Raw genomic sequence first — 25,170 nt, forward strand, 5'->3', positions numbered from 1 at the left:
CATTTTGTTAATTGTTTTTGGTTCTTCTTCTGTGTCCCTTTTTTCTTCTCTCGATCTCTTTCTTTTGATTTTCCAGCTTTCTTGGTATTTTCCCAATTTTAATTTCCTCTCTTTGCTCATTCCCTCTTCTTCAGCTTCCTGGGTCTTCCCACCTCTCCTTGGATCCTTCCCCTCTCAGCTCTGTGATCTACTCTCTCCTGTGTGGGCACCAGCCTCCAGCGAAAGTCCCCAAGAGCGTGGCAGGCAAACACATGTCCTTGCTGTTGTGAAAATAGAATGAAAACCAGTCAAGGAAAACTAAAAAATTAGAAGGAAAAGATAAATTGGTTTTTGGCCATCTGGTTTCTAGTGAATATGTCATTTTGAAAATGGACCTGCTTCCACAGTAAAATGCCAAAATAGAGTGATTATAAAATTATGGTCCAATTTGGAACACTCTTGAGAGTGAAGGAAGTACTCTCCACCATTCCACAGGGAGAACAGACATAAGGCGTCTACATCACAGGACAGCCCCCAGCACACTGGGGAGGGTGCTGATCACAGAGAAGCACCAGACAGCATTTGAAGGACACCCAGCTCCCAAGGGGCCATCTGACTCTCGTGAAGGAGGGTGCTCTGTTTCCCTCCCACTGAGTCATGAACTCCTGGGAGCCAGGTTGTGTCCAGGCCCCACTTGGAACACAGCACAACATCTCGCCCACTGCTCTGTGTATTATGGGCTGACCTGTGGGGCAGTAAAGAACAGGTGTGGACTGTGGAGTGTGCAGAGCCAACTGGGCCAGTCACAGGTGGAGACCCCATGAGGGCCCATGGGGGTGACTAGGGAAGCTTGAATGTGTCTGTGTGGGGCTAGAAACGTGTCCCCCTTCCTGTGCCCTGGCTGCCCTGTGGCCCTCCCCTGACCAGGTTTCCTCACATGGTCTCCACGGGGCCTGCTTCTGGTTCTGTCCCCAAGATCCCTTTTGGAGTCTCTTTAATTGTAATCTTGGGAGCTCCTGCTTCAGGGCTGAAGTCTAAGGGCTCTCCTGGGAGGTGGGTGGACAGCTTTACCTTCCTCACTGCAGCTCTGTGTGAAGTACCTTAATGGGCAGTGGGAGACAGGTCTGCAAGCCTAGCTGAGAGGCAGTCTGTGGCTGGTCGACAGGCACCGGTGGATGCAAGAGTTGCATGGGTGCTGGGTCTCAGCCCATCTGCTCACCACCATCCCCTTGACTAAGTCCCCATTCTCTGTGTCCCCCTTGTCCTGAGAGTAGAAGGCTGTGATCTGAGCCCCAGTAAGTTGGAGAGTCACAGGGAGGATGAGAAGTGAGGGTCTTAGGAGGGAGGTCAGAGCTGGAGAAGCATCTCCCTGTCCCCTCTGTCCCCTCTGACCCAGTGAGTGAGGGACGATGGAGTGATGTTCATCCCAGAAACTCCTGCACAGGGTACCTGCAAGTCACTTTTTCTCCAGAGAACCCAGCCTGAAGTAAGTGTCCATTGTTTTCCCATCACCCCTCTTGTCCCTTCCTTACAGTTCCTGTTACTGATTTCTGGTTTGTGTCTTAATTTCTATTCACTTATTAGCATTTCTTCTTCCTCCTAATGTCTGCTTCCTTCAGCATTTCTTTGGTGGGGTTGTGTATGTGCTTTCTAGTGTTATGTGTCCTCTCACTTGTTTTCTGGTCCTCTTCCTTTGACCTACTGGTGCCTGTTTCTTTCCTTAATGTCTCCCTGACTTTTTCCCTTCCTCCTTCCCTTTTTTGGACTTGGGGTTCCGTGGTGGGGTTCCAGGTGAAGAGCAGTAAGACCGAGGATGAATGTGGAGAGGTGAAGGAGTCACCTCTTCCCGGAGAGAATATTGTAGAAACAATGTGGGTTCTTCTATGGTGCCATTTCTAGGAAGAAAAATAAAACTATTAACTAACCCAGAAAAAAGGAACACAGTTAAAAAGCAGAAAAAGTGACCATTTGAGATGCTAGAAAGATTTCCTTAGTTGTTTTGCATGTTACACTGAATTGTTCCACAGTATCTACAGTGAATATCATATATGCGGGCACTGTCCTAGGACAGTGTTATATGATCCCACTGTGGGCACAAGTGGCATCAGGGACATAGGTCCTAGTTGAGAAAGGAGAAGTAAAAAACCCCATATAAATAAAATGTCGCATGCCCAATTTCTCAAGTGCCATGAGAAAGAAAAAGTAGGAAAGGAATGGGAGGGAAGAAGGATTTCAAGTTGAAATAGGTTTTGAGGAAGCCTGGCTGAGGAAGTGCACCACAGGGGATGCAATACTGTGAAGCTTATCAGGGAAGGAAGAGCCTCCTGTGGAGAGGGTGGAGTGGGTGTGAAGGCTCCCCAGGCTGGCCTCTGCCTTCTGGCAGGGAAAGGAGTAGGAGGCAGACAGTACCTGAGTCAAGAGAATACCAGGGAAAGCAGAATGAAAGGAGGTCTGGGTGAAGACAGAAGGCTTGTCAGAGCAGTCTGGCTTTGTTATTGAAGCATTGTGATTCTGATTTTTTTAAATCTTCACTTGAGGATATGTGTTATTGATTTTAGAGAGGGAGGAAAGGGGAGAAAGAGATAGAATCATCAGTTGGTTGCCTCCAGTATGTGACCTGACCAGGCAGGGATCAAAGCCATAACTTAGGTATATATCCTGACCTTGAATCAAACCCACAACGTTTTGATGTACAGGATGATGCTGAACCGCCTGCGCCACCCAGACAGGGTTTGGCTTTTATGTTTGAGGACCTGGGTTCATGCTAGCACTACATGGCACACAGACTGGGGTGGGGGTAAGGGAGGAATTGGAGGGAAAGCTCAGTTAGCGACCGTTGTCACCATCCAGGGATGCAGTGATGACATTGTGGCAGGGTGGGAACAGGCAGGAATGAGAAGTCGTCAGGGGTGGATATACTTTAGAGGAAAAGCCAAAAGGAGTTTCTGATGGGATGTGAGAGAGAAGGAGAAGATTTGAGATGAACCACGTGTTGTATGCTGGCCAGCTGAACACATCTGCCCTTAATTAAACTTGGGAAAAGATTAGAAGAGGTGTTTGTCCAGGGAAAACCAAGGGCTGAAACTGGTCACTTCAAGTGGAACAAGGCCAGGAGCCATCCACGTGGAAAGCCTGAGTTCACAGTGAGTATAAGAGCATGCTTCAAGGCAGCCCTCCAGGCTAGAGAGAGAAATGCCATTCAGCAACCATATTGCATTGGAGTACAAGGGGGTAGCAGAGGAGAAGGGGTAGAGTGCATCCCTTTGAAGGTGCGTGTAGCCAGACGCCTCTGCACACAGCAGGTAAGAGAGCCCTCTGCACAGGAGGAGGAATTTCCACTGTGGGGTCTGGGAGTCTTGATTTGTTCAGTTGGTTGGTTGAGTCTTGATATGGCCAAGATGGTTGGAAGGCTGGAGGACCAGGGGCAGTTTGCTCCTGCAGACGGCCCCTCCCATCCCCTGCCCCAACCCTGCACCTGCATGTGATTGGTTGCAAGGACACAACTGCCTGGGCAGGAGCCTGCTTCCCCACTTGTGGGTCTGGGCAGGCTCATCCTAGTTTAGGAAACTCCCCTGGGTCTTCCCACAGAGAGCATGTTCTGTGGAGTCTGCTCGTTTCCACTTTCCAACAGAAAAGGGAGACATGAATACATGGACACAAAGGTTTTCTAGATGTGACTATCATTCATTTGTTGAGAACATTGTTCTCTTTTGTAAGTACCTGAAGATATTTCTTAGGCTGTCACTCTCGGTCCAACATAGAAAAGAGTCCAACATGAACTCCTATTTGGGTTATGATCAAGTTCTGCAATGAACAAGTCCAGGCCCTTTGAGCTCAGAAATTGAGGTTGCAGCTGCATGTCAATTAATGATTCATTATTCTATTTAGTCAACACATGTCCATGTAGGATCCTGGAGCATTTGAGAGAAGCTTTCCAAGACACCAGATCGGAAGTCAGAGGGAGCCGTGTAGGTAACTGGGGGAGGAACACACCATTGCAAGGGATGGGGAAAGATCCTAAGGTGCGATTGTCTGGCCTGCACCTGTAACTGAGCACCCTGAGGGAGGAGACAGGTAGAAGCCCTTGTCCCAGCCCTGGGTGTGGGAAGGGCAGCCACGGCACTGGGTCAGTTGTGGTCTTGCATGGCTGGGGGGCCTTGTAAGGACTTGGCCTTGCCCTGAATGGGGTAGGAACCAATGGCATAGCTAGAGCACAAGAGTGACATCATCTGCCTTGAACTTGAGATGAGGCTAATCCTCCTGCTGCTGGGTGGAGAAGCAGGGAGCCCTGTTGAAGGTTGCTGGGACCTGTAACTGCACCCACGGTGAGCACTCTCAGGTCACTGAATGTGAGGCAGGAGGCCACAGGGAAAGGGATCACCTGGTGGAGGGTAAGAAGGGGGCCCCTTCATGGCAGAAGCGGGTTTCAGCTGAGCCCCTGGGAGGCAATGGCATTATGACAATAGGAGTTTGGAGGAAGATGTGCTGGGAGAATGGAACAGCATGAGCAAAACCAAAAGGAAGTTGTGTTTGGCAAGCTGCAGAGGTCAGTTCAGGTGGCGTGGAGGGCTGACTTAGAGGAAGGGAGAGCGGACCATTCAGGACATCAGTCAGTTAGAGGTGGAGCTCTGCTCAGTTTTGAGCAGAGCAGTGACCCACAGAGAGACACTGAGGTGCCCACAGTGTGCGGTGCCCAAGGAGGTGCCCGGTCAGGGCCTTTGCGTGAATGCTGGCAAAACGGTACCGCTCTGAATACAGTGGCGACTCCCGGGATGAAAATAGAGGCCGTTGTAAGAAGCAAGAATCTCCATAGTGCACAAATCAGCAGGACCAGGACACTGTTTGATACAGAATGCAGGGAGTATCCAAGTGGGTCATTTTGAACTTGCATGGTTGAGGCAGGAAAGTATTATTATTTTTTTTTTAAAAAGATGCAAATAGGATATATTACTTTTCTGGTAAATGCATGTAAGAATTGTTCTTTCCTGTTTGGGGTGTCAGGAAGACATGCAACTATACATATTCCTCAAGAAGTCGGTAATTTGGGGCTGGTTCTGGGCCTCGGGAGGAGTGTTAGCATGTGACAGAGATTCAGAAGTGGTTTGGAGACAGGTGGGCAGATGGAGTCTCTGGCTCCTCCAGCTCAGCCTGCTGATCACCTCTGCGAGGCCTTTCCCTGAGTGTCATGGGATCAGAAATGTAATTGTACCTTGCATCTAGGTTTAGGGGCTCCCGTTTATACTAAACAACTCATGAAGTAGGAACTTAATAACCATAAGTGAGCAAGTATTCACCTGTGATTTGAAAAGATACAGTGACACGTATGAAAATTTTGAAGAGTTTATGTGAGCAAAAGTAAATTCCAATCAGGGTATGTTGAACTGAAAGTAATAGGAGAGCTCCACAGAGCAGGGAAAAGACTTTTACAGAGAAAAGGCAGAAGACAAGCAAGGAAATTATTTCATTGGCTCTATACCAGCCTTTGAGCTGCTGGGAAATCGTAGCTGCTGTTGGTGCGTTGATATGTTGGTCTTGAGACATTCACAGGCTTAGGTTTGGGCTCACTTTGTAGGCTACTAAGGTATGGCAACCACTCACCCTAATTTCCTCCTTGTTTAATTAACAGTAACAAGCACCCTATATCTGACAGAACCCTGCCTGTTCTGTGGTGAGCAAAAGGATCTCCAGTTTTTAAGAGTCTGTATTACAGATCAGAAGGCTGCTGGGTGAACCAAGATCCAGAGAAAAGGGAATTGGAAACACCTAAGAATTTCTCCAAAATAAGGTAGCTTGCCCTTCTAAGGATATTTTTGTCCCACCACAGCCTGATATAACTTAAAGTATTCAGAGCTTAGATTCCACCAGCCCCTTCTCAAGTCTTGGTCCCACGTTTACTAGCCATGTAGCTTTGGACAATGCAGGCAACTCCTCAGAGCCTCCATTTCCTCACCTGTGAAAAATGGTCTATTTTAATAATCTCACTGTACCTTCTTTATGGTTGACTATAAGGTCAAATTAAAAATAGATGTGAAAGTCATATTATTTTTTTGAAGATTTTATTTATATTTAGAGAGCATGGAAGGGAGGGAGAAAGACAGTCAGAGAAACATCAGTGTGTGACTGCCTCTCACGTGCCCCCCACTGGGGACCTGGGCTGCAACCCAGGCATGTGCCCTGACTAGGAATCAAATGGGCAACCATTTGGTTCACAAGCCAGCACTCAATCCACTGAGCTACACCAGACAGAGCTATTTCAACCAATTGAGTTTTGCCTGGCACTAGGTCAGGCAGAGAGCCCTGCCTCTTTTCAGCAGATGAAAACTAGGCTGACAAACTCCACATCTTTGATTCGATGTTTTCTAGGCAACTGGCAAAACACCGTCTTTCTTATCTGTAAAATCAGGCTTTGGTGTCCTGTCATATAACATATTTAGAAAAAAATCTTGACCAAAATCAAGAGAAACACTTTTCATTGACATGCTCCACATAAGTGAATTGAAAAATTTATAAGACAAATAATAATGTTTCATTAGAAATTCAAAAGGAACATATTAGAAAAATTTTTATAAACATGGATCTTTGGCCCTGGCCAGTGTGCAGCATTGTCTCATGGACCAAAAGATCACAGGTTTGATTCCCGGTCATGGCACCTACCTGGGCTGTGGGTTCAGTCCCAGGGGGATTATGTGCAAGAGGCAACTAATCACTTTTTCTCTCTTACATCAACGTTTGTCTCTGTCCCTCCTTCCACCTTTCCTCTCTCTCTAAAGCAATTGGCATGTCCTTGGGTAAGGATTAAAAAACAGGCTCTTTTGTTTCTATTAAAGATAACTTAGTAAGCAGGTACTACTTGTACGTGTTTATCAGCCAACATCTACTGAGTCCCTGTCCTGGGTGTTTTTGTTTGTTTGCTTGTTTGTTTTAGAAAATAAAAACTTTTTTTTTAAATCTTACACGATATTTCACATTACATATAATATTACAGTCCAAGATTCTACAGCCACCAATGCCCATAATCATGTAAATATATCCAATTCCATCACGGCCTTTTCCTGCTAAATGAGGCATGGGTACTGCAGAGGGTCAGGTTTTGAGCAGAAGTTGTCCTTGAAGGGGTGGCTCCCTCAGTGCATTAGGAACTAGCCAATGAGCCTTACTTGCTAGAACTGTCTGATTCAGAGGAGAGGAAGGAACAGGGTGTGCTGTGTCCTGCGGGTACTTTAAAAGTAGCCATGTAATTGAAGACCACACTACTCTTGAGGACTGGACGCCTAATCATTGCCTCTGCCTGTTGGCCCTGCATCTTTGCTGTCAATCCTAACATAAGGGACAGCACTGGCATCCAGTTGTAACTGTTCCTTCTCGTGGGAGGCACTCGGAAGCACTTCTTTATCTACCTTATACATATGACAGAGTGGCTAGCCGGATACAACTCTCAGAACATGGAGAAATATGTACTCTAGAGAGCAGCTCGTGCTCCCTTTCCTTCCCTTCCCTTTCTAAAACACACATAAGTGGTCTCTTCACTGAACTGTCCGGCCCTGTTAGAGGTAGTTTACCACGTCTGTGTGATAATCATAAAAGACTCAATATTGTATAATAAAGCCAAGACTTTGCTTGCAGAAAGGTCTTATCACATAAAATAACTCCGTTTCTACTCTTCTTGATAAGAATACTCACCAATAAAGATACATGGATTGGTCTGTGAACTACCAGGGCTCCTACTGCTGAATCACAGAGGCATGAAGTAGAACCCTCTTCATGTCCCAAAGCACATGTTGTTGAGGCCTCATGAGTGACAAACAAAACAGCTGGCTGAAGGTGTGCATGCAGAAGTAAAGGACAAATGCCAGTCAAACGTGACTGGTGTGGCTCAGTTGCTTGGAGCATTGTCCCAGAAAGGGAAAGGTTGCCGGTTTGATTCCCAGTCAGCGCATATGTGTGGGTTTGGGTTCAGTCCCTCGTCAGGGAGTGTGAAAGCGGGAACCACTATGTGTTTCTCTCTCACACTGATGTTTCTCTCCCTCTCTTTCTGGTTCCCTTCCCCTTCTATAAAATTAAGTATATAAAATATTTTTAAAAACACAAATACAAGTCAATCCAATATTTTTGTTCATGTTCTCAGGTGATCAGGAAAGACCACTGAGCCATGGGGATGTGGTTGAATGAGTCATCCACAGATGACTTCATCCTCCTGGGCATCTTCTCCCACAGCCCAGCTGACCTTGCTCTCTTCTCTGTGGTCATGGTGGTGTTCTCAGTGGCCCTCTGTGGAAATATCCTCCTCCTCATCCTCATCGGCATAGACCCTCGACTGCACACACCCATGTACTACTTCCTCAGTCAGCTCTCCCTCATGGATCTCATGTTGGTCTGCAACAATGTGCCAAAGATGGCGGCTAGTTTCCTATCTGGCAGGAAGACCATCTCCTTTGTGGGCTGTGGCATACAAGTCGGCCTTTTTGTCTCTCTCGTTGGATCAGAGGGGCTTTTGCTGGGGTTCATGGCTTATGACCGTTACGTGGCCATTAGCCACCCACTGCATTATTCCACCCGCATGAGTCAGAGGGTCTGTCTCCAGATTGCTGGAACTTCCTGGGCGTTTGGGATACTAGATGGTTTGATCCAGATGGTGGTAGTGATGACCTTCCCCTACTGTGGCTCGAGGGCGGTGGACCACTTCTTCTGTGACATGCTATCCTTGTTGAAGCTGGCCTGTGTAGACACAACCCTTTTTGAGAATGTGTTATTCGTTTGCTGTGTGTTCATGCTGCTCCTTCCCTTCTCCATCATCGTGGCCTCCTACGTTCGCATCTTGGGGGCTGTGCTCCATTTGCACTCTGCTTGGGCTGGTAAAAGGGCCTTGGCCACCTGTTCCTCCCACATGACAGCTGTCTCCCTCTTCTATGGGGCAGCCATGTTCATCTACCTGAGGCCTAGGCGCTACCGGACACCCAGCCATGACAAGGTGGTCTCTATCTTCTACACGGTCCTCACCCCTATGCTCAACCCCCTCATTTATAGCCTAAGGAACCGGGATGTGATGGGGGCCCTGAGGAAGTGGTTAGACTGTTGCAGGGGTGGCAGCCAACACTGAACGGCCAGGATAACAGGGCGGGAAAGCTGGCCATCTTCAAAGTGATCTACGGCTCCCACATCTTCACCTTCACCTACACCTTCTCAGGGCTCTCTGTTCGTACTTCAGACCCAGAGCACCAGACAGCAGCGAACATGCGGATCCGCTCACTCTCTGGAAGCTGCCAGTTCCAGCCACACACCTCCCAGAAGAGGATGACGGTGACACCTGGGCACAGCCCTATGAGCCCTCGCACCTCGCCCTGGACCTGTGGTGAGGTGCTCTTGTGTCCGCAGGCCTGGGTTGGGGGCCTTCCTCTGGGACAGGAAGCATTGCCAAAATGTCAGCAAACCCGACAGATTCTGCATATCTGCCCCCCCGAATCACGTGGCTGTCTTTAAAAGCCTCCCTGGCCAAACAACAAACCAACCACATTGTAAATCCTCAGCGGGACACAGATTAAAGTGTTAAAGGCTTGCAGGTGACTAATGGGCAGCCCAGGAGGAACCTGGGCCCCAAAGCAGGGCCTGAACCCCTTTGTACCATAAACTTCTCAGCATCTTGGTAAAAGCACGAATACATAGAAAATACAAAGGAAAGCCATTATATTAACATACAGTAATCAAAAACTAAAGCAAATGTATTAGGTGGGCCGATTTTCCATGTTAAAGATGATCTAACAACAGTAATTTCAACCAGATATTACACCGTACTTATTACACAGTAAATAACAAGCTATAGCAGCGGGCCTAGTAAATGATATGATTTCAAAGACGTGATAAGCATAAACAATATTTCACGGAGTCTGCAGCAGCTGCAATGTCATTTCAATAGAATCCTTAACAGCTGGAATTTCTATTGGTGATTTGTTGCTTCCATTCCTGACATCCAGAGGGCACCGCCACCTGCTGGCGTTTGTTAGGAGTGCAAACCCTCGGGTCCCACCCCACAGGGGCTGCACCTCTGTCCTTCCCTCAGACCCGCAGCCAGCTCCACCCCCTCCCCATCTCAAGGAGAATCCTTTTCATTCTGTGAGAAGAATTCAGCGGGAAGGTATCTCATGCTAAAAATCAATAACCATACCAGCTTTTTCTTTTTGTGTGTGCAGAGTTCGAAGAACTGAGTACCTTCTCATTTGCAGACATATCTTGTTTTATTGAATATAATCTCTTTTATCTTTATTGGCCATTTCTATTTCTTCCACGAACTGGGAAGGTCAGGCATTTTGTCTGTATTTCTGTGGAAGTGTATGTCTCTAGCAGCTCTCTTTGTAATCAATCTGTCTTATGGTCAAAAGTTGACATTATTTACTACTTTGTCTTTTATCTGTTTGTTCTATACACGAATATCCTTATAAACAGATATTCTCTTCACGTATCAGTATTTGAGATTTTTTTTTTATTATTAAGTTTAGAAAGATTTCTCCCCCCTGTCAGCTGATGGTAAACATACACCTCATTTACTTGCTTACTTTCAACTCTTTATTCTTTATTCTGGAGAATGGTGAGTAAAGAGGTCTGTAGATTTTCTCTAAATGGTTGTTTTAACATTCATTGTGCTGAGAAATTCTGGGAAACAGAACAGCAGCCTCTGACAACTGGCAACGGGTCCGTCACCATCAGCCAGCTGGCCTTCCATGAACAGAAGCAACTTCACAGAACACCAGCCTTAGAGGAGGGCAATCTGATACTGGGGTGAAGAAAGGAAAAAACAAGCTACTGCATATTTTGTCTGAGCCCAGACAAAAACAAGGTCACTGTGTCCATCACAAAACTCCAAGCATCACCCTCCTGACCAATGTGAGTGACGGCCACCCGTCACCAGTTAGAGCTCCAGCCTGCTTGCCTGGGTGGGACTTCCTACGATTCCCGGTCACAGAGCCATTCTGCTTCCCAACAGCAGGCAATGCACAGCCACCTCCCGCTTCCTTCAACACTCCTAAGTGTCACTAATCAGAGTCCCAGTAAGTCCCACACACCACCCTCTTGCTGAGTTGCTCCACAGCACCCCCACGTGAGTTCTTCCTCACTGAAGTGAGCAATGCACCCACCTTGTTCAATTACTGGTGGCCTTTGGGTGGTGGGGGTGCAGGGGGTGGGACAGTGCTTTCCTTCTATATACAGACCCTCTGTAGTCCTGGTTCCATTTCTAGTCTTTCAGGATGTTTTCAGTTATAATCTATTCTAACACAGGTGTCATACTTGATTCAATATCTGTTCAACAACAACCACTCAGAGTTGCTCTTCTTTATCAGGGGCTGGGCTGGGTAACTGGGCTACGACTCTAAGAGAGGCAACAAGAATTCTCTGATGAAAAACTCCTCCAGAATTGTGACATGTAAAAGGGACGTGGAGAAGAGCATGAGAGCCCTATTTCTTAAAACTTTCTCTCCCAAAAGTGAAGGTCACTTTTATACCCACCCTCTAGGGTACACCATTCTCTTCCCTGCACCCCCACTCATGTGCCAAGAAAACCCACTAACACCTGGGAGGGAAGAAGGCAAGGACTACCTGATCCTCCGACAATCCCAGGACCTTGCTCACCTAGAAACAGCTAGAATAAAATGTTCCCCCCAATTACTCCACCAGGTCAAGCCCTTCTGATAGACGAACTCAAGAGTTAAAGATTTTAGGGGCTTCTGGGTAGATGGAGGCGTAGGTGGACATGCCTCAGCTCATTGCATGACCATAAGAAAGAACACAACTAACTGAAAAATGAAAAACAACCTGAACCACCATAAAATCACCAAGCAAAGCACCCAGAACTGTATGGAAGTCTGACAACCAAGGATTTAAAGAATACATTCTTTTAATGTATTCTTATTAAAATACAATACGATTTAAGGATTTAAAGCTACATTCATCCAGACAGATAGGAGGGGCTGAAACAGGGAGTCCCAGTGGAGAGGACTCCATGTGGCAGTGAGTGGGAGCAGAGAGGCAGAGAGTGGGCAGGAGCCGTCAGAACAGGTGGCCCCAAATTCGCCTGCGGTGGATAAAACTCATGGAGACACCTTGTGAACAAGCCAGCCAAGCCCCAGGCCAGACCTGGCAGCACTGGGAAAAGGAAAGCCTCATAAATTCTGGCTGTCAACCCAGTGCGGACTGGGGCAGTGGAAAAAACTACCGGTTTCTCAGGAGAGCCTGGAATGCATGCAAACCCACCCACCCTGGGCACCACAACCAGGACAGTAGCCAGATGGGGTGCCAGTCACACTCAGGAAGTGGATGAAGTGACTCGAAACGGGCGAGGACCATGCAAGCACCCAGAAGTCAGCCAGCAGTGTCATTGTCCCCTCTTCCATCCCTCCCTCACACAGGGAGACACAGGTTGCCACAGTGGGCAAATACCCAAGGCTCCACCCCACGAGACCTAACAGGGCCACTAAAAGGAAATCAAAGAGGCTCTACCTAGTACACAGACAAGGGAGCCTACCAACATCAGGAGACAAAGAAATGTGGCCCAAATGAAGGAACAGAAATGAACCCCAGAAAAAGAACTAAGCAAAGTGGAGATAACCAACCTATTAGATGCAGAGTTCAAAATGCTGGCAATCAGGATGCTCGAAGATCTCAGTGAGTAGAGCAAAAACATAAGGGAAGAAATGAAGACTCTATAAGGTATTAAAAAAAGTCCACAGTAAACCAACAGGAAAGGGAAGGAAGCTGGGATTCAAATCAATGATGTGGAAAATAAGGAAGAAATAAACAGTCAACCAGGACAAAATGAAGAAACAAGATTTCAAAAACCATGAGGAGAGTTTAAGAAGACTCTCGGACATCTCCAAAAGGGCCAACGTCTGAATCATAGGGGGTCCAGAAGGAGAAGAGGAAGAGCAAGAAATTCAAAACTTATTTTGAAAAAGTAATAAAAGAAAACTTCCCTAATTTGGTGACAGAGATAGACATACAAGTTCAGGAAGCACAGAGAATCCCAAACAAATTGACCAAGTTGGACCCAAAGAGGACCACACAACACACACCATAATTAAAATGCCAATGGTTAAAGATAAAGAGGGAAGCTTAAAAGCAGCAGAAGATACACAGAGGGTTCCCTACAAAGGGGTTCCCGTAAGACTGTCAGCTAATTACTCAAAAGAAACTCTGTAGGCTAGAAGGGAATGGCAAGAAGTAGTCAACGTGATGAAAAGCAAGGACCTACAACCTAGATGACTCTACCCAGCAAAGCTATCATTTATCCTAGAAGGACACATAAAGTGATTCCAAAGTAAAGCTAAAGGAGTTCATCATCACCAAGCCCTTATTATATGAAATGTTAAAGGAACTTACTTAGGAAAAAGAAGAAGATCCAAACAACAAATATTAAAATAACAACAAACTCACAGCTATGAACAATTGAATTAAAAAAAACAGAAACTAAGCAAACAACTAGAACAGGAACAGAGCCACAGAAATGGAGATCACATGGAGGGTTATCAATAGGGAGGAGGAGGAGAGAGGATGGAGGAAAAGGTACAGGGAATAAGAAGCATAAATGGTAGGTACAAAATAGACAGGGAGATGTTAAGAATTGTATAGGAAATGGAGAAGCCAAAGAACTTATGTGTCCAACCCATGGACATGAACTAAGGTGGGGGAATGACAGTGGGAGGGGGCGCATAGGGCAGAGGGGAATAAAGGGGAGAACAAAATGGGACGACTGTACTAACAAAATCAATAAAATATATTTAAAAATCATGAAGTATGATGTTTTTAATGTATTGCTGGATTTGTTTGGCTAATATTTTCTTGAGGTTTCTGCATCTCTGTATATCAGGGATATTGACCTACAATTTTCTTTTTTTTTTTTCAATTTTAAAGCAGTGACTGTTTATTAACGGACCAGATTACAAAAATGAGCATGGTAGACGCCATAGTTCATCCTTCTAATAAGCCTGTTGATCTAGTCCTCCCTCTTATTAGCTGTATTTTACATCCCCGTGACTATTTTGTAACTACCAATCTGTACTTCTTCATCCCTTCAAAACTGGTCCTCAGATAAACCAAGTGCAGAGATTAGTAGGTTTCGGGGCAGAGGGGACTGAGAAGTAGAGCCTGATGACATGCTCAGGAAAACGCCGGGAGAAGCTTTGGAGGCAGAACCCAAAACTGCTGTTGTTTTCCACCAGGGTTCTTCTGGCTTTTCCAGGTGATACTGAGCCCAGGATTGGATGCCTGCCATTTGAAAGCCAGTAATCAAGAGATAAGGGGGCCCTGGCTGGTACACCTGTGGTTACAGTGTCATCCCAATATGCTGGGGTTGCAGGATCAATCCCCTGTCAGAGCACATAAAAAAGGCAATCAGTGAGTAGGACTTGGTAGGTGGGGCATCATCCTGCAAGGTGAGAGAGCTCTGGTTCAATTCCTGGTCTGGGCACATGCCTGGCTGGTGAGTTTGGTCCCCAGTCGGCATGTACAGTAGGCAACAACTCACTGTTTCTCTCTCACATCAATGTTTCTCTCCCTCACTTTCTCACTAGCTTAGTGCTTTCTAAAATAAATAAGCAAGTATTCAATCAAAAAAAAAATAGGCTTTGAAATTTCACTGGGTGACATTGGACTCATCAAGATAATTTCTGCCATCTCAAATTCTGATGTCTATCATCATTATGCTGAATCATCAATTCCAAAATATATAAGTATGTAGAGGGACCAGGATAGTGCCACACACTTTGTAAACACATCATGAAACAGTCACCAAAAAGAACAGTTGAGACATAGAGTGAATTCACATCAAGGACTCTATGAATGGGGACCAGTGACAACAGCAATGCGTTGCTTTTCGTGAGCCACTAGAGTTCCATGTAGTGATTCCTAGGTGCATACCCATGAGGCACGGCAGGTGCAAAATTCCCGTTTACTAATAAGGAAACAGACACTAACAAGAGGTGAGTGAGTTGCCAACATCATGTAACCAATGTCGTGGCACCACCACAGGATCCCTGGCTGTTCAGTGTTGGCTGCCACCCCTGCAAAAGTCTAGCCCCTTCCTAAGGGCCCCCATCACATCCCGGTTCCTTAAGCTATAAATGAGGGGGTTCAGCATAGGGGTAAGGACCGTGTAGAAGATAGAGACCACTTTGTCATGGCTGGGAGTGCGGTAGCGTCCAGGCCTCAGGTAGATGAACATGGCTGCCCCATAGAAGAGGGAGACAGTTGTCATGTGGGAGGAACAGGTGGCCAGGGCCCTTTTACCAGTCCCAGCAGACCCCATATGTAGCACGGTCCACAGGATGCGAACGTAGGAGGCCACGATGATGGAGAAGGGAAGGAGCAGCATGAACACACAGCAAGCAAAGAGCAGGGTTTCAAAAAGTGAGGTGTCAACACAGGCCAATTTCAATAAAGCTGGCACCTCACAGAAGAAGTGGTTCACAACCCTTGAGCCACAGTAGGGGAAGGTCATCACTACCACCATCTGGAACAAACCATCTAGTATGCCAAAGGCCCAGGAACTACCAACAATCTGGAGACAGACCCTCTGACTCATGCGGGTGGAATAGTGCAGTGGGTGGCTAATGGCCACGTAGCGGTCATAAGCCATGAGCCCCAACAAAAGCCCCTCTGATCCAGCAAGAGAGCCAAAAAGGCCGACTTGTATGCCACAGCCCACAAAGGAGATGGTCTTCCTGCCAGATAGGAAACTAGCCGCCATCTTTGGTACATTGTTGCAGACCAACATGAGATCCATGAGGGAGAGCTGACTGAGGAAGTAGTACATGGGTGTGTGCAGTCGAGGGTCTATGCCGATGAGGACGAGGAGGAGGACGTTTCCACACAGGGCCACTGAGAACACCACCATGACCACAGAGAAGAGAGCAAGGTCAGCTGGGCTGTGGGAGAAGATGCCCAGGAGGATGAAGTCATCTGTGGATGACTCATTCAACCACATCCCCATGGCTCTGTTGTTCACAGTCATCCTGAGAATTTGGACAAAGAAATCATGAACTAAGTGATATACTTTATTTATCTCTGAATTCTTCTTCTTTCAGCTATATGTTTGGTAACCTACCAGAGCTCAACAACATTTGCTGTGGAACATACAGGTGGACATTCTTTCATATCCCCATGGCACAGATGGTAGGATCTTTGTTAGCTCATAGGGCTGGACCATATATCTATACTTGCATGTTTCCATAAGAAAACAATAGAAAGTGAATTACTTTGTGTGCACAGGACTATTAAACAATCCTCTTTCAGCAGGCAAAATATTGGCTTTCCCATAAGACACTGACATTTTTTAGCAAAGATTCTGTGGATGCATTCAACTGTCTCTAACAAGACTAGAACCATTTCATGCCCAAGAGATAATTTATATGGTTTAAAATCCCATATAATATATTATTATATAGGTTAATAAGATAGGTTTATATGGGTAGGTAATAGTGACAGGAGATGTTCTTTATTTTGCTCAGACCAAATAAATCAAAATCATTTTTTTCCTCTATGTTATTTACTCCCGAATTCCAAACCATGAGCAAAGCCTCTTAACTTGACATTCAGACTATCTCAGAACCCATCTAACCCTTATAATCCTAACGCCACTGCCCTGGCGAAAGATACAGTCCTTCCTCCACTGGATTGTTTAGGGTTCTACTCAGATCCTGGCTGCTATCCGTGGAATCTCTTGAGTCTATTCTCATAGCAGTTCAAATGCTTCTGCGAAAATATAAGTGATATGATATAACTCTCTTACTGAAGGGTATGTCAGTGACTACCCAAAATATTCCAAATAAAGCCCAAATCCTATAAGGCCTTAAATCTCTCTCTTCCTCTCTCTCTCCTTCTCTCCCTCTCTCTTCCCCTCAGCCCCCTGCCACCAACACACTCACTGGTGCCAGTACCTCTGGCCTCATCTCCTACCATGACCCCTTCACTCACTGTGCTTCCATTAATTTCCTCAGACAACCTGGCCTCACCCTCACCTTTGACCCTTGCCTTCTCTTTGTCTTTTCCCCAATTTCTATCTCTCACCTGCTTTAGAACTTTACTTCAATGCCAACCTCTTTAGAGATGTCTTCTGTGAAAGACGCATGACACGCATGTGCACATGTCTTTCACTCTCAAGCCCAAGCCCTTTCCTGCTTTTTCTCCTGAGCGTGTGAACCATTTAACACACATCTGCTCACATTTTTGACGTGTATTGTCTGTGTCATCCACCAGAACAGAGAAGCACCATTTACTTTCACCACGACACTGGCAGCCCCTGGAGTGTTGCCTGCCTCACGGGGCACCCTCAGCACAGAGAGGCTGACTGAAGGGGACCATGCACGATGGGGAGACATGCAGTTGCTACTTCCGTTTGCTGAGAGCAGGGGACTCCCCTTCCTTGCAGGAGACCTTGCTCTCAACTCCACTTTTCTAGTTTGCTGCTGTCTTCCTTCCTCTGTGGGACAGTAACTCATGGAGTGTGAAATGTCTTTATGTATTTACAAAAAACAAGGACTTCTCTACAAATGGATGAGAATAGTATTGAGGGGACTATAATGACAAGTCTATCCAGTCACCTAGGACACACTACAGGGTGTGTCTTTGGCATCTCTGCTGTCACCCACTCATCCCAGTGTCAGAATCCCCACCTGTCCCTTCCTCCAACATGCATTCAACCATGGTCCCTTACACTGCTGCCTATCCCGTCTGGCTACACCATCACCACTGTCCCCTGGATGGTGGAGACTGTCCCTAGCTAGACTTCCATCCCCATTGCCCCGTGGCCTCAACCCCATTCCGTTTGCACACAGCACCGGAGTGAACCATCATCATGAGAATAAAAGAAAACATACTTCAAAAGGAGGCAAGGTTTTCCTCTGGCTGTATACCCATCCCCTGGACCCAGGCTCACGCTGCTCTCCCTGGAGTTCATTTCCTGCTGGCCTCACCTCCCTCCTGCCTTTCCTCCCACCCAGCAGGCAGATGCCAGCCTCAGGGGCCCAGGTTCTCTCAGCCTCTTCATGGAAGGCTCTTCACTGATTGCTCCACTCTGTTGTCTCGCCTGCTCCTCACCTTCTCAGCCGGGTCATTTCTTAACACCTATTTAGACTTGAAATCCTTCTTCTCTCCCCACTCCTTCCCTGCCTTGCATTTCTCAGAGCACTCAACAAATTGACTGTGCTACATTTTATGTACATGGATTTGTTTCTGCTTTCCCAACTAGAACCCATGTCTCCTGATGTAGCTTTTGCTGCTGAGAATATCCCTTGCTCAGAAAACAGTGACAGCTTATGTGATGTTCTCATTAGAGATTGTGGAATCATTCACTGTGCATACAAAACTACTCAAGAAGCTATTCTAGCATCTGACACGCTCGTATTTTCTCCTCTCTGACTTCATTCCATTATGCTGCATGTTTAATGAGTGGCTTTCTTGTTCTTCCTAGAAATGGCTCCATAAAAGAACCTACCTTCTCTCTACAATATTCCTTCAGGGAAAACGTGACTCTATGTCCCACGTCAGTCTGCGTATCCTCCTCTTTACCTCTCCACATCCGTTCTCAGTCTTCCTGCTTTCAATCTTCCTTCATTCCACCACAGAGACACCAGTACAGAAAAAGGGAAGGAGGAAGGGAAAAGGTCAATGAGAGGTTAAGGGAAGAAAAAGACAGAAGTAGATCAAAGGAAGAGGACCAGAAAACAAGTGAGAAGGCACATAACAGTAGAAAGCACATACACAAGCCCACCAAAGAAACGCTGAAAAAGGCAGACATCAGGAGGAGGAAGAAATGCTTATAAGTGAATAGAAATGAAGACACAAGCCAGAAATCAGTAACAGGAACTGTAAGGAAGGGACACGAGGGGTGATGGGAAAACAACGCACACTTACCTCAGGCCAGGTTCTCTGGAGAAAAAGTGACTCCACAGCTACCCTGTGCAGGAGTTTCTGGGATGAACATCACTCCATCGTACCTCACTTACTGGGTCAGAGGGGACGGAGGGGACAGGGAGATGCTTCTCCAGCTCTGACCTCCCTCCTCAGCACCTCACTTCTCATCCTCCCTGTGACTCTCTGGCTCAGTGGGGCTCAGACACACAACAGTCTCCTCTCAGCAAAAGGGTGAGAGAGAGAACCGGGACTTAGCCAAGGGGATGGTGGTGGGCAGATGGGCTGAGAACCAGCACCCACGGAACCCTTGCACCCACTGGTGCCTGTCCACCTGCCACATGCTGCCTCTCAGCTCAGCTGGCAGACCTGTCTCCCACGGCCCAATAAGGCACTTCACTCAGAGCTGCAGTGAGGAAGGTAAAGCTGTCCCCCACCTCCCAGGAGAGCCCTTAGACTTCAGCCCTGAAGCAGGAGGTCCCAAGATTACAATTAAAGAGACTCCGAAGGGACCTTGGAGACAGAACCAGAAGCAGGCCCCGTGGAGACCATGTGAGGAAACCTGGTCAGGGGAGGGCCACAGGGCAGCCAGGGCACAGTAAGGGGGACAAGTTTATGGGGGCTCTACCCCCACACAGACACATTCCCAGCTTCCCCAGTCACCCCCATGCGTGGTCTTCACCTGTGACTGGCCCAGTTGTCTCTCCACACTCCACAGTCCAACCTGTTCTTTACCTCCCCAGCAGGTCATCCCACACCTGCTGAAGGCCCAGGATACACAGAGCATGGGTGAGATGTTGTGCTGTGCTCCAAATGGGCCTGGACACAGCCCTGGCTCCCAGGAGTTCATGACTCAGGGGGAGGGAAACAGAGCACCCTCCTTCACGAGAGTCTGATGGCCCCTTGGGAGCTGGGTGTCCTTCAAATGCTGTCTGGTGCTTCTCTGTGATCAGCGCCCTCCCCAGTGTGCTGGGGGCTGTCCTGTGATGCAGACGCCTTATGTCTGTTCTCCCTGTGAAATGGTGGAGAGTACTTCCTTCACTCTCAAGAATGTCCCAAGTTGGACCATAATTCTGTAATCACTCTATTTTTGGCGTTTTTACTGTGGAAGCAGGTCAATTTTCAAAATGACATATTCGCTAGAAACCAGATGGCCAAATAACCAATTTATCTTTTCCTTCTAATTTTTTAGTTTTCCTTGACTGGTTTTCATTCTATTTTCACAACAGCAATGACATGTGTTTGCCTGCCACGCTCTTGGGGACTTTTGCTGGAGGCTGGTGCCCACACAGGAGAGAGTAGATCACAGAGCTGAGAGGGGAGGGATCCAAGGAGAGGTGGGAAGACCCAGGAAGCTGAAGAAGAGGGAAAGAGAGGAAATTAAAATTGGGCAAATACCAAAGAAAGCCAGAAAATCAAAAGAAAGACATCAAGAGAAGAGGAAAGGGACACAGAAGAAGAACCAAAAACAATTAACAAAATGGTAATAAGCACATACCTGTCAATAATTACTTTAAATGTAAATGGAATCATGCCCCACTCAGTAGACATAGCAGAACAGAATGGATACAAAAATACAAGACCTATCTATATTCTGTTGATAACAGACCAATTTTGGAGCAAAAGACATACACAGACTGAAAGTGAAGGGATGGAAAAAGACATTACATGCAAATAGGAATGAAAAGAAAGCTGGAGCAGCAATACTCCTATCAGACAAAATATACTTTAAAACAAATAATGTAAAAAGATACAAATAAGGAAATCATATAATGTCAAAGGGATCAACCCCAGAAGAGGATGTAACAATTGCATATATCTACAAACCCAACATAGCAGCACCCAAAGATATGATAGAAGTATTAAGGGGTATAAAGGTGGAAATTAATAGTAACACACTAATGGCTGGGGACTTTAATACCCCACTTACCTCAATGCATAGATCATTCAGAATGAAAATTAATAAGGAAATAATGGCTTTAAATGCTGCACTAGACCAGCCCAACTTAATAGACACTTAAAGAACATTTCATCCCCAAACTTTAGTTTACACATTTTTCTCAAGTGCACATAGAACAATTTCCAGCATAGGGTACTTGTTAGGCCATAAAATGAACCTCAATAAACTCAAGATGATTGAATTATATCAAGCATATTTTCTGATCATAATGCCATAAAATCATAAACCAACAACAGGAAGAAAAGTGGGGGAAAAAAACCCTCTCAAATATGTCAAGATTAAACAACATGCTACTAAATAACCAATGGATCAAGGACATCAAAAACAATCTTGAGACGGAGGAAGATAGCTAGGTTGCCAAAATTTATAGGATGCAGCAGGAGCAGTTCTAAGAGGGAAGCTCATAACTATACAAGCCTACTTCTACAAACAGGAAAAATCCCAAATAAACAATCTAATTTTGCACCTAAAGGAACTAGAAAAAGAAGTACAAACAAAACCCACTGTAGTAGAAGGAAGGACATAATAAAGATCAGAGTGGAAATAAATAAAAGAGACAAAAGTAAAAACCTGTAAAAAGATGAATGCAACCAAGGGCTTGTTCTTAAAAGGATGAATAAAATTACAAACCTCTACCCAGACTTATCAAGTTAAAATGAGAGAGAGAGAGAGAGAGAGAGAGACCAAAGACATAATATCAGAAATAAAAGAGGAAGATTGCAACCAACACCATACAAATACAGACCATTAAAGCACATTGTGAACCCTGGCTGGTGTAGCTCAGTGGATTAAGCACTGGCCTGTGAACCAAAGGGTCACTGATTTGATTTCTGGTCAGGGCACATGCTTGGGTTGTGTGTCAGTTCCAGGCAACCACACATTGATGCTTCTCTCCCTCTCTTTCTACCTCCCTCCCACTCTCTCTAAATAAATTAAATCTTTTAAAAAAAGAATGCTGTGAACATGTATATGCCAATAAGTTGGACAACCAAGAAGAGTCTAGAAACATATAACTTCTAAGACTGAACCAAGAAGAAACAGAAAATTTGAACAGGCCAATTACTAGAAATACATTGGAGCACTAACACAAAAGAACCTCTCCCAAAACCCAACAAATAAAAGCCCAGGACCAGACAGCTTCACAGGTGAATTCTACCAAGTATTGACAGAGGATTTAAATACCCATTCTTCTAAAACACAGTTGGCAAACACAAGGCCTGTGGGCAGAATCCGGTCCTCCACCTTGTTTTATGTGGCCTGGTACCTTGTTTCTACCTGGCAGCAGCGCTGAGCTCTCACTTAACTGTTAAGGAGTAGTTACATTTGTGCAGTCCTAAAATACATTTGGCCCTTTGAAGGCAAGTGTGAGGCTGATGCAGCCCCCGGTGAAAATGAGTTTGACACCCCTGTTCTAAAACTACTCAAAAAATTTCAGAGGAAGGAACTCTTTTAAACTCATCATATGAAGCCAGCAAGACCTAGCTATCGATATTTTTTATTCATCTTGGTTTTGGTTAATACAGATTCTTAATCTGTGGGTTGATGTCTTTCATCACTTTTGGAAATTTCTCCACCAGTATTTTCTTTAAATATTGCTTCTTCCCTTTTCTATTTCTCTCTTCCGCTTTTGGAACTTCAGTTACATATAAGTTAGACCTTACTGTGGTCATACATTTATTATTCACTTTTCCATATTTACACTCTACATTCTTTTCCCTCTGTGTTTCAACCTTACTTTTCTACTGACCAATAGGTGTGTTGACTGAATTCACTCCTCCTCTCTTCATCTGCGTCTAAACTGTTGCTAATTCCTTTTATTAAGTTCTTATTTTTTCAGTTTTAAAATTTTACTTGATATTTTCATAGATTACAGATTTCTAATGAAATTATCCACCTTGCTTTCTTTGATTTTCAACATAGTAATAATAGATGTTTTATTTTATTTTTTAACCTTTTTTATTGTTGTCGAATTACAGGTGTCCCCATTGCCCCCCCATTACTCTCCCTTGCCCTACCTACACCTCCACTTTCCACATTCAATAGTCTCCCACTTTGTATTTTTAAAAAATATGTTTTAGTGATTATGCTATTACAGTTGTCCCATTTTTTTTCTTATTTTTCCCCTCTGCCTTGTACCCCACCCCCATCATCATTTCCCCACCCTAGTTCATATCTGTGGCTCATACATATATGTTCTTTGGCTCTCCATTTCCCATTCTATTCTTAACCTCCTCTTGTCTACTTTGTACCTACCATTTGTGCTTCTTATTCCCTATACCTTTTCTCCCATCTCCCTCCTCCCTTTCCTATCCCTGCTCACGACCCTCCATGTGGTCTCTATTTCTGTGAATCTGCTCCTGTTCTAGTTGTTCACTCAGTTCACTTTTGTTTTGTTCTTGTTCCGTTCGGTTGTTGATAGTTGTGAGTTTCTTGTCATTTTACTGTTTGTATTTTTGATCGTCCTCTTTTTCTTAGATAAGTCCCTTTAACATTTCATAGAATAATGGCTTGGTGATGATGAACTCCTTTAATCTGACCTTATCTGGGAAGCACTTTACTGCCCTTTCATTCTAAATGATAGCTTTGCTGGATAGAGTAATCTTGGATGTAGGTCCTTGCCTTTCATGACTTGGAATACTTCTTTCCAACCCCTTCTTGCCTGGAAGGTTTCTTTTGAGGAAGTAGCTAATAGTCTTATGGGAACTCCGTTGTAGGTAACCCTCTGATCCCCGGGTGAGTGGTTTCTGTATGTTCCAGGACCCTGTGCATCTCTTCAATGAACTCCCCTGTGAGGCTGGGAGATTCTCCTGCAACCTCAATCCCTACAGGTTTTTTCAGTCAAAGGTTTGGAGACTTTATTTCCCCCGCTATGGAACCCTGGGTTGAGAGGTCTGTCTTGCTCCCCAGTTATTCCTCCCACTTTATCTGCACACAAATGTGGGACCACCTGCTCCACCGCTGGTGTTGGCCCACCCAATCCTCCAGCCACCACCTTTCCACGAGTCCTCTCCTCCCTGGCTGCACCTTTCTGCCCTTCCTATTGTTCTGGATGAAATTTTCTTCTTTCTCTCCTTGGTTGTCGAACTTCCAAACAATTCGATATTCTGGCAGTTCTGGTTATTTTTTGTTCTTGAATTTGTTGTTCTTCTTTTGGTTGTGTGAAGAGGTGAAGTGTATACCTACACTTCCACCTTGGCCGGAAGTCTGCAATAATAGATATTTTAAAGTTCATGAATGGTAATGTCAATGTCTGGGTCTATTTTGAGTTTGTTTCTTTTCCTTCTCTCTTGATTTTTGATCATTGTATCCTGTTCCGGGAATGCATGGTCGTTTTTCCTTGAATAGAAGACACTGCAATTACAAATTATAAAGCAAATCTAAAGCTCTGGATGATAACCTTTTCCTCCAGAGATGATTTACTTTTCCTTTTGTCATGCAGCCAAATTGACAGCAAATTACATTAACCCAGTGACTGATGAGTGCGAAACTGAAGTTGTGTTCAGTGTTTATGAGAAGTTGATTATGATCTCGTTAATCAGTTATTCTTAGGGTACAGTCTCTCTGGGGTCCTTGCTGAAACCCTGGAATGTTTTGAGGGCTCTAAACTTTAATTTTTTTGTCTCCCTGAACCAGGAGATTCCCAAAAGCTCTGCTCAGGTCTCTGGCCATTATGTCTTGTGCCACTGATGAATCAGTACAAGTCCTGAAAGGAAAGACACCATAGAATGTCCAAGTCATCTCAAAACATGTCCCTTCTCCCTGGGATCTTGGCCTTGAGTCATAGTTGTGTTAGTATTGTTATGATGCTTTCAAAAAAGTTTGTTTTCTTAGATTCTATTCAACTTCTGTAATTGATCTCATTATAAAAGTTGTTCTGATAAAAACTAGTCCTTGATGGATCTAATTTTTCTTTTTATTGAATTTTGATTTTAATTGGAGAAACATTTGCCCAAGTGTAATGTATAAAAGAAGGCATATTAAAAAACTCCTAGTTTTCTGTATCCAAAAACTATGGTATATTTACACAATGGAATTCTACGCAGCAGAGAGAAAGAAGGAGCTTATACCCTTTGCAACAGCATGGATGAAACTGGAGAGCATTATGCTAAGTGAAATAAGCCAGGCAGTGAGGGACAAATACCATATGATCTCACCTTTAACTGAAACATAATCAACAAAAGAAAAAAACAAACAAAATACAACCAGAGACATTGAGGTTGGGAACAGCCTAGCAGTGGCCAGGGGGGAGTGGGGTGGTGACAGTGGAAAGAGGGGATTGCAGGAACTATTATGAAGGACACATGGACAAAATTGGGGGTGGGGGTGGGGGAGGGAGGTGG

At 45.3% G+C, this 25,170-nt stretch overlaps 2 protein-coding genes across 3 annotated transcripts; one reads left to right on the forward strand and one right to left on the reverse strand.

Moving 5' to 3' along the window:
* The first annotated feature begins 1,090 nt into the window (after positions 1 to 1,090).
* On the forward strand, positions 1,091 to 9,263 carry LOC128779437 (olfactory receptor 2V1). 2 transcript variants are annotated; one of them, XM_053913125.1, is made up of 3 exons: positions 1,091 to 1,465; positions 5,606 to 5,764; positions 8,105 to 9,263. In XM_053913125.1, the coding sequence occupies exon 3, from the start codon at positions 8,129 to 8,131 to the stop codon at positions 9,074 to 9,076; it is 948 nt and encodes a 315-aa protein (XP_053769100.1). In that variant the 5' UTR covers positions 1,091 to 1,465; positions 5,606 to 5,764; positions 8,105 to 8,128; the 3' UTR covers positions 9,077 to 9,263. The 2 variants fall into 2 exon arrangements, with proteins under 2 accessions (XP_053769100.1, XP_053769101.1); XM_053913126.1 differs by lacking the exon at positions 5,606 to 5,764.
* A 2,872-nt stretch (positions 9,264 to 12,135) lies between these two features.
* LOC128779342 (olfactory receptor 2V1) lies at positions 12,136 to 16,172 on the reverse strand. The gene is made up of 2 exons (XM_053912211.1): positions 16,067 to 16,172; positions 12,136 to 15,974 (listed from the first exon to the last, which is right to left on the reverse strand). The coding sequence occupies exons 1-2, from the start codon at positions 16,114 to 16,116 to the stop codon at positions 15,005 to 15,007; spliced, it is 1,020 nt and encodes a 339-aa protein (XP_053768186.1). The 5' UTR covers positions 16,117 to 16,172; the 3' UTR covers positions 12,136 to 15,004.
* Between the last annotated feature and the right edge of the window lie 8,998 nt (positions 16,173 to 25,170).

This window comes from Desmodus rotundus, chromosome 10, assembly GCF_022682495.2.
Source record: "Desmodus rotundus isolate HL8 chromosome 10, HLdesRot8A.1, whole genome shotgun sequence".
In the NCBI taxonomy this organism is placed as follows: domain Eukaryota; kingdom Metazoa; phylum Chordata; class Mammalia; order Chiroptera; family Phyllostomidae; genus Desmodus; species Desmodus rotundus.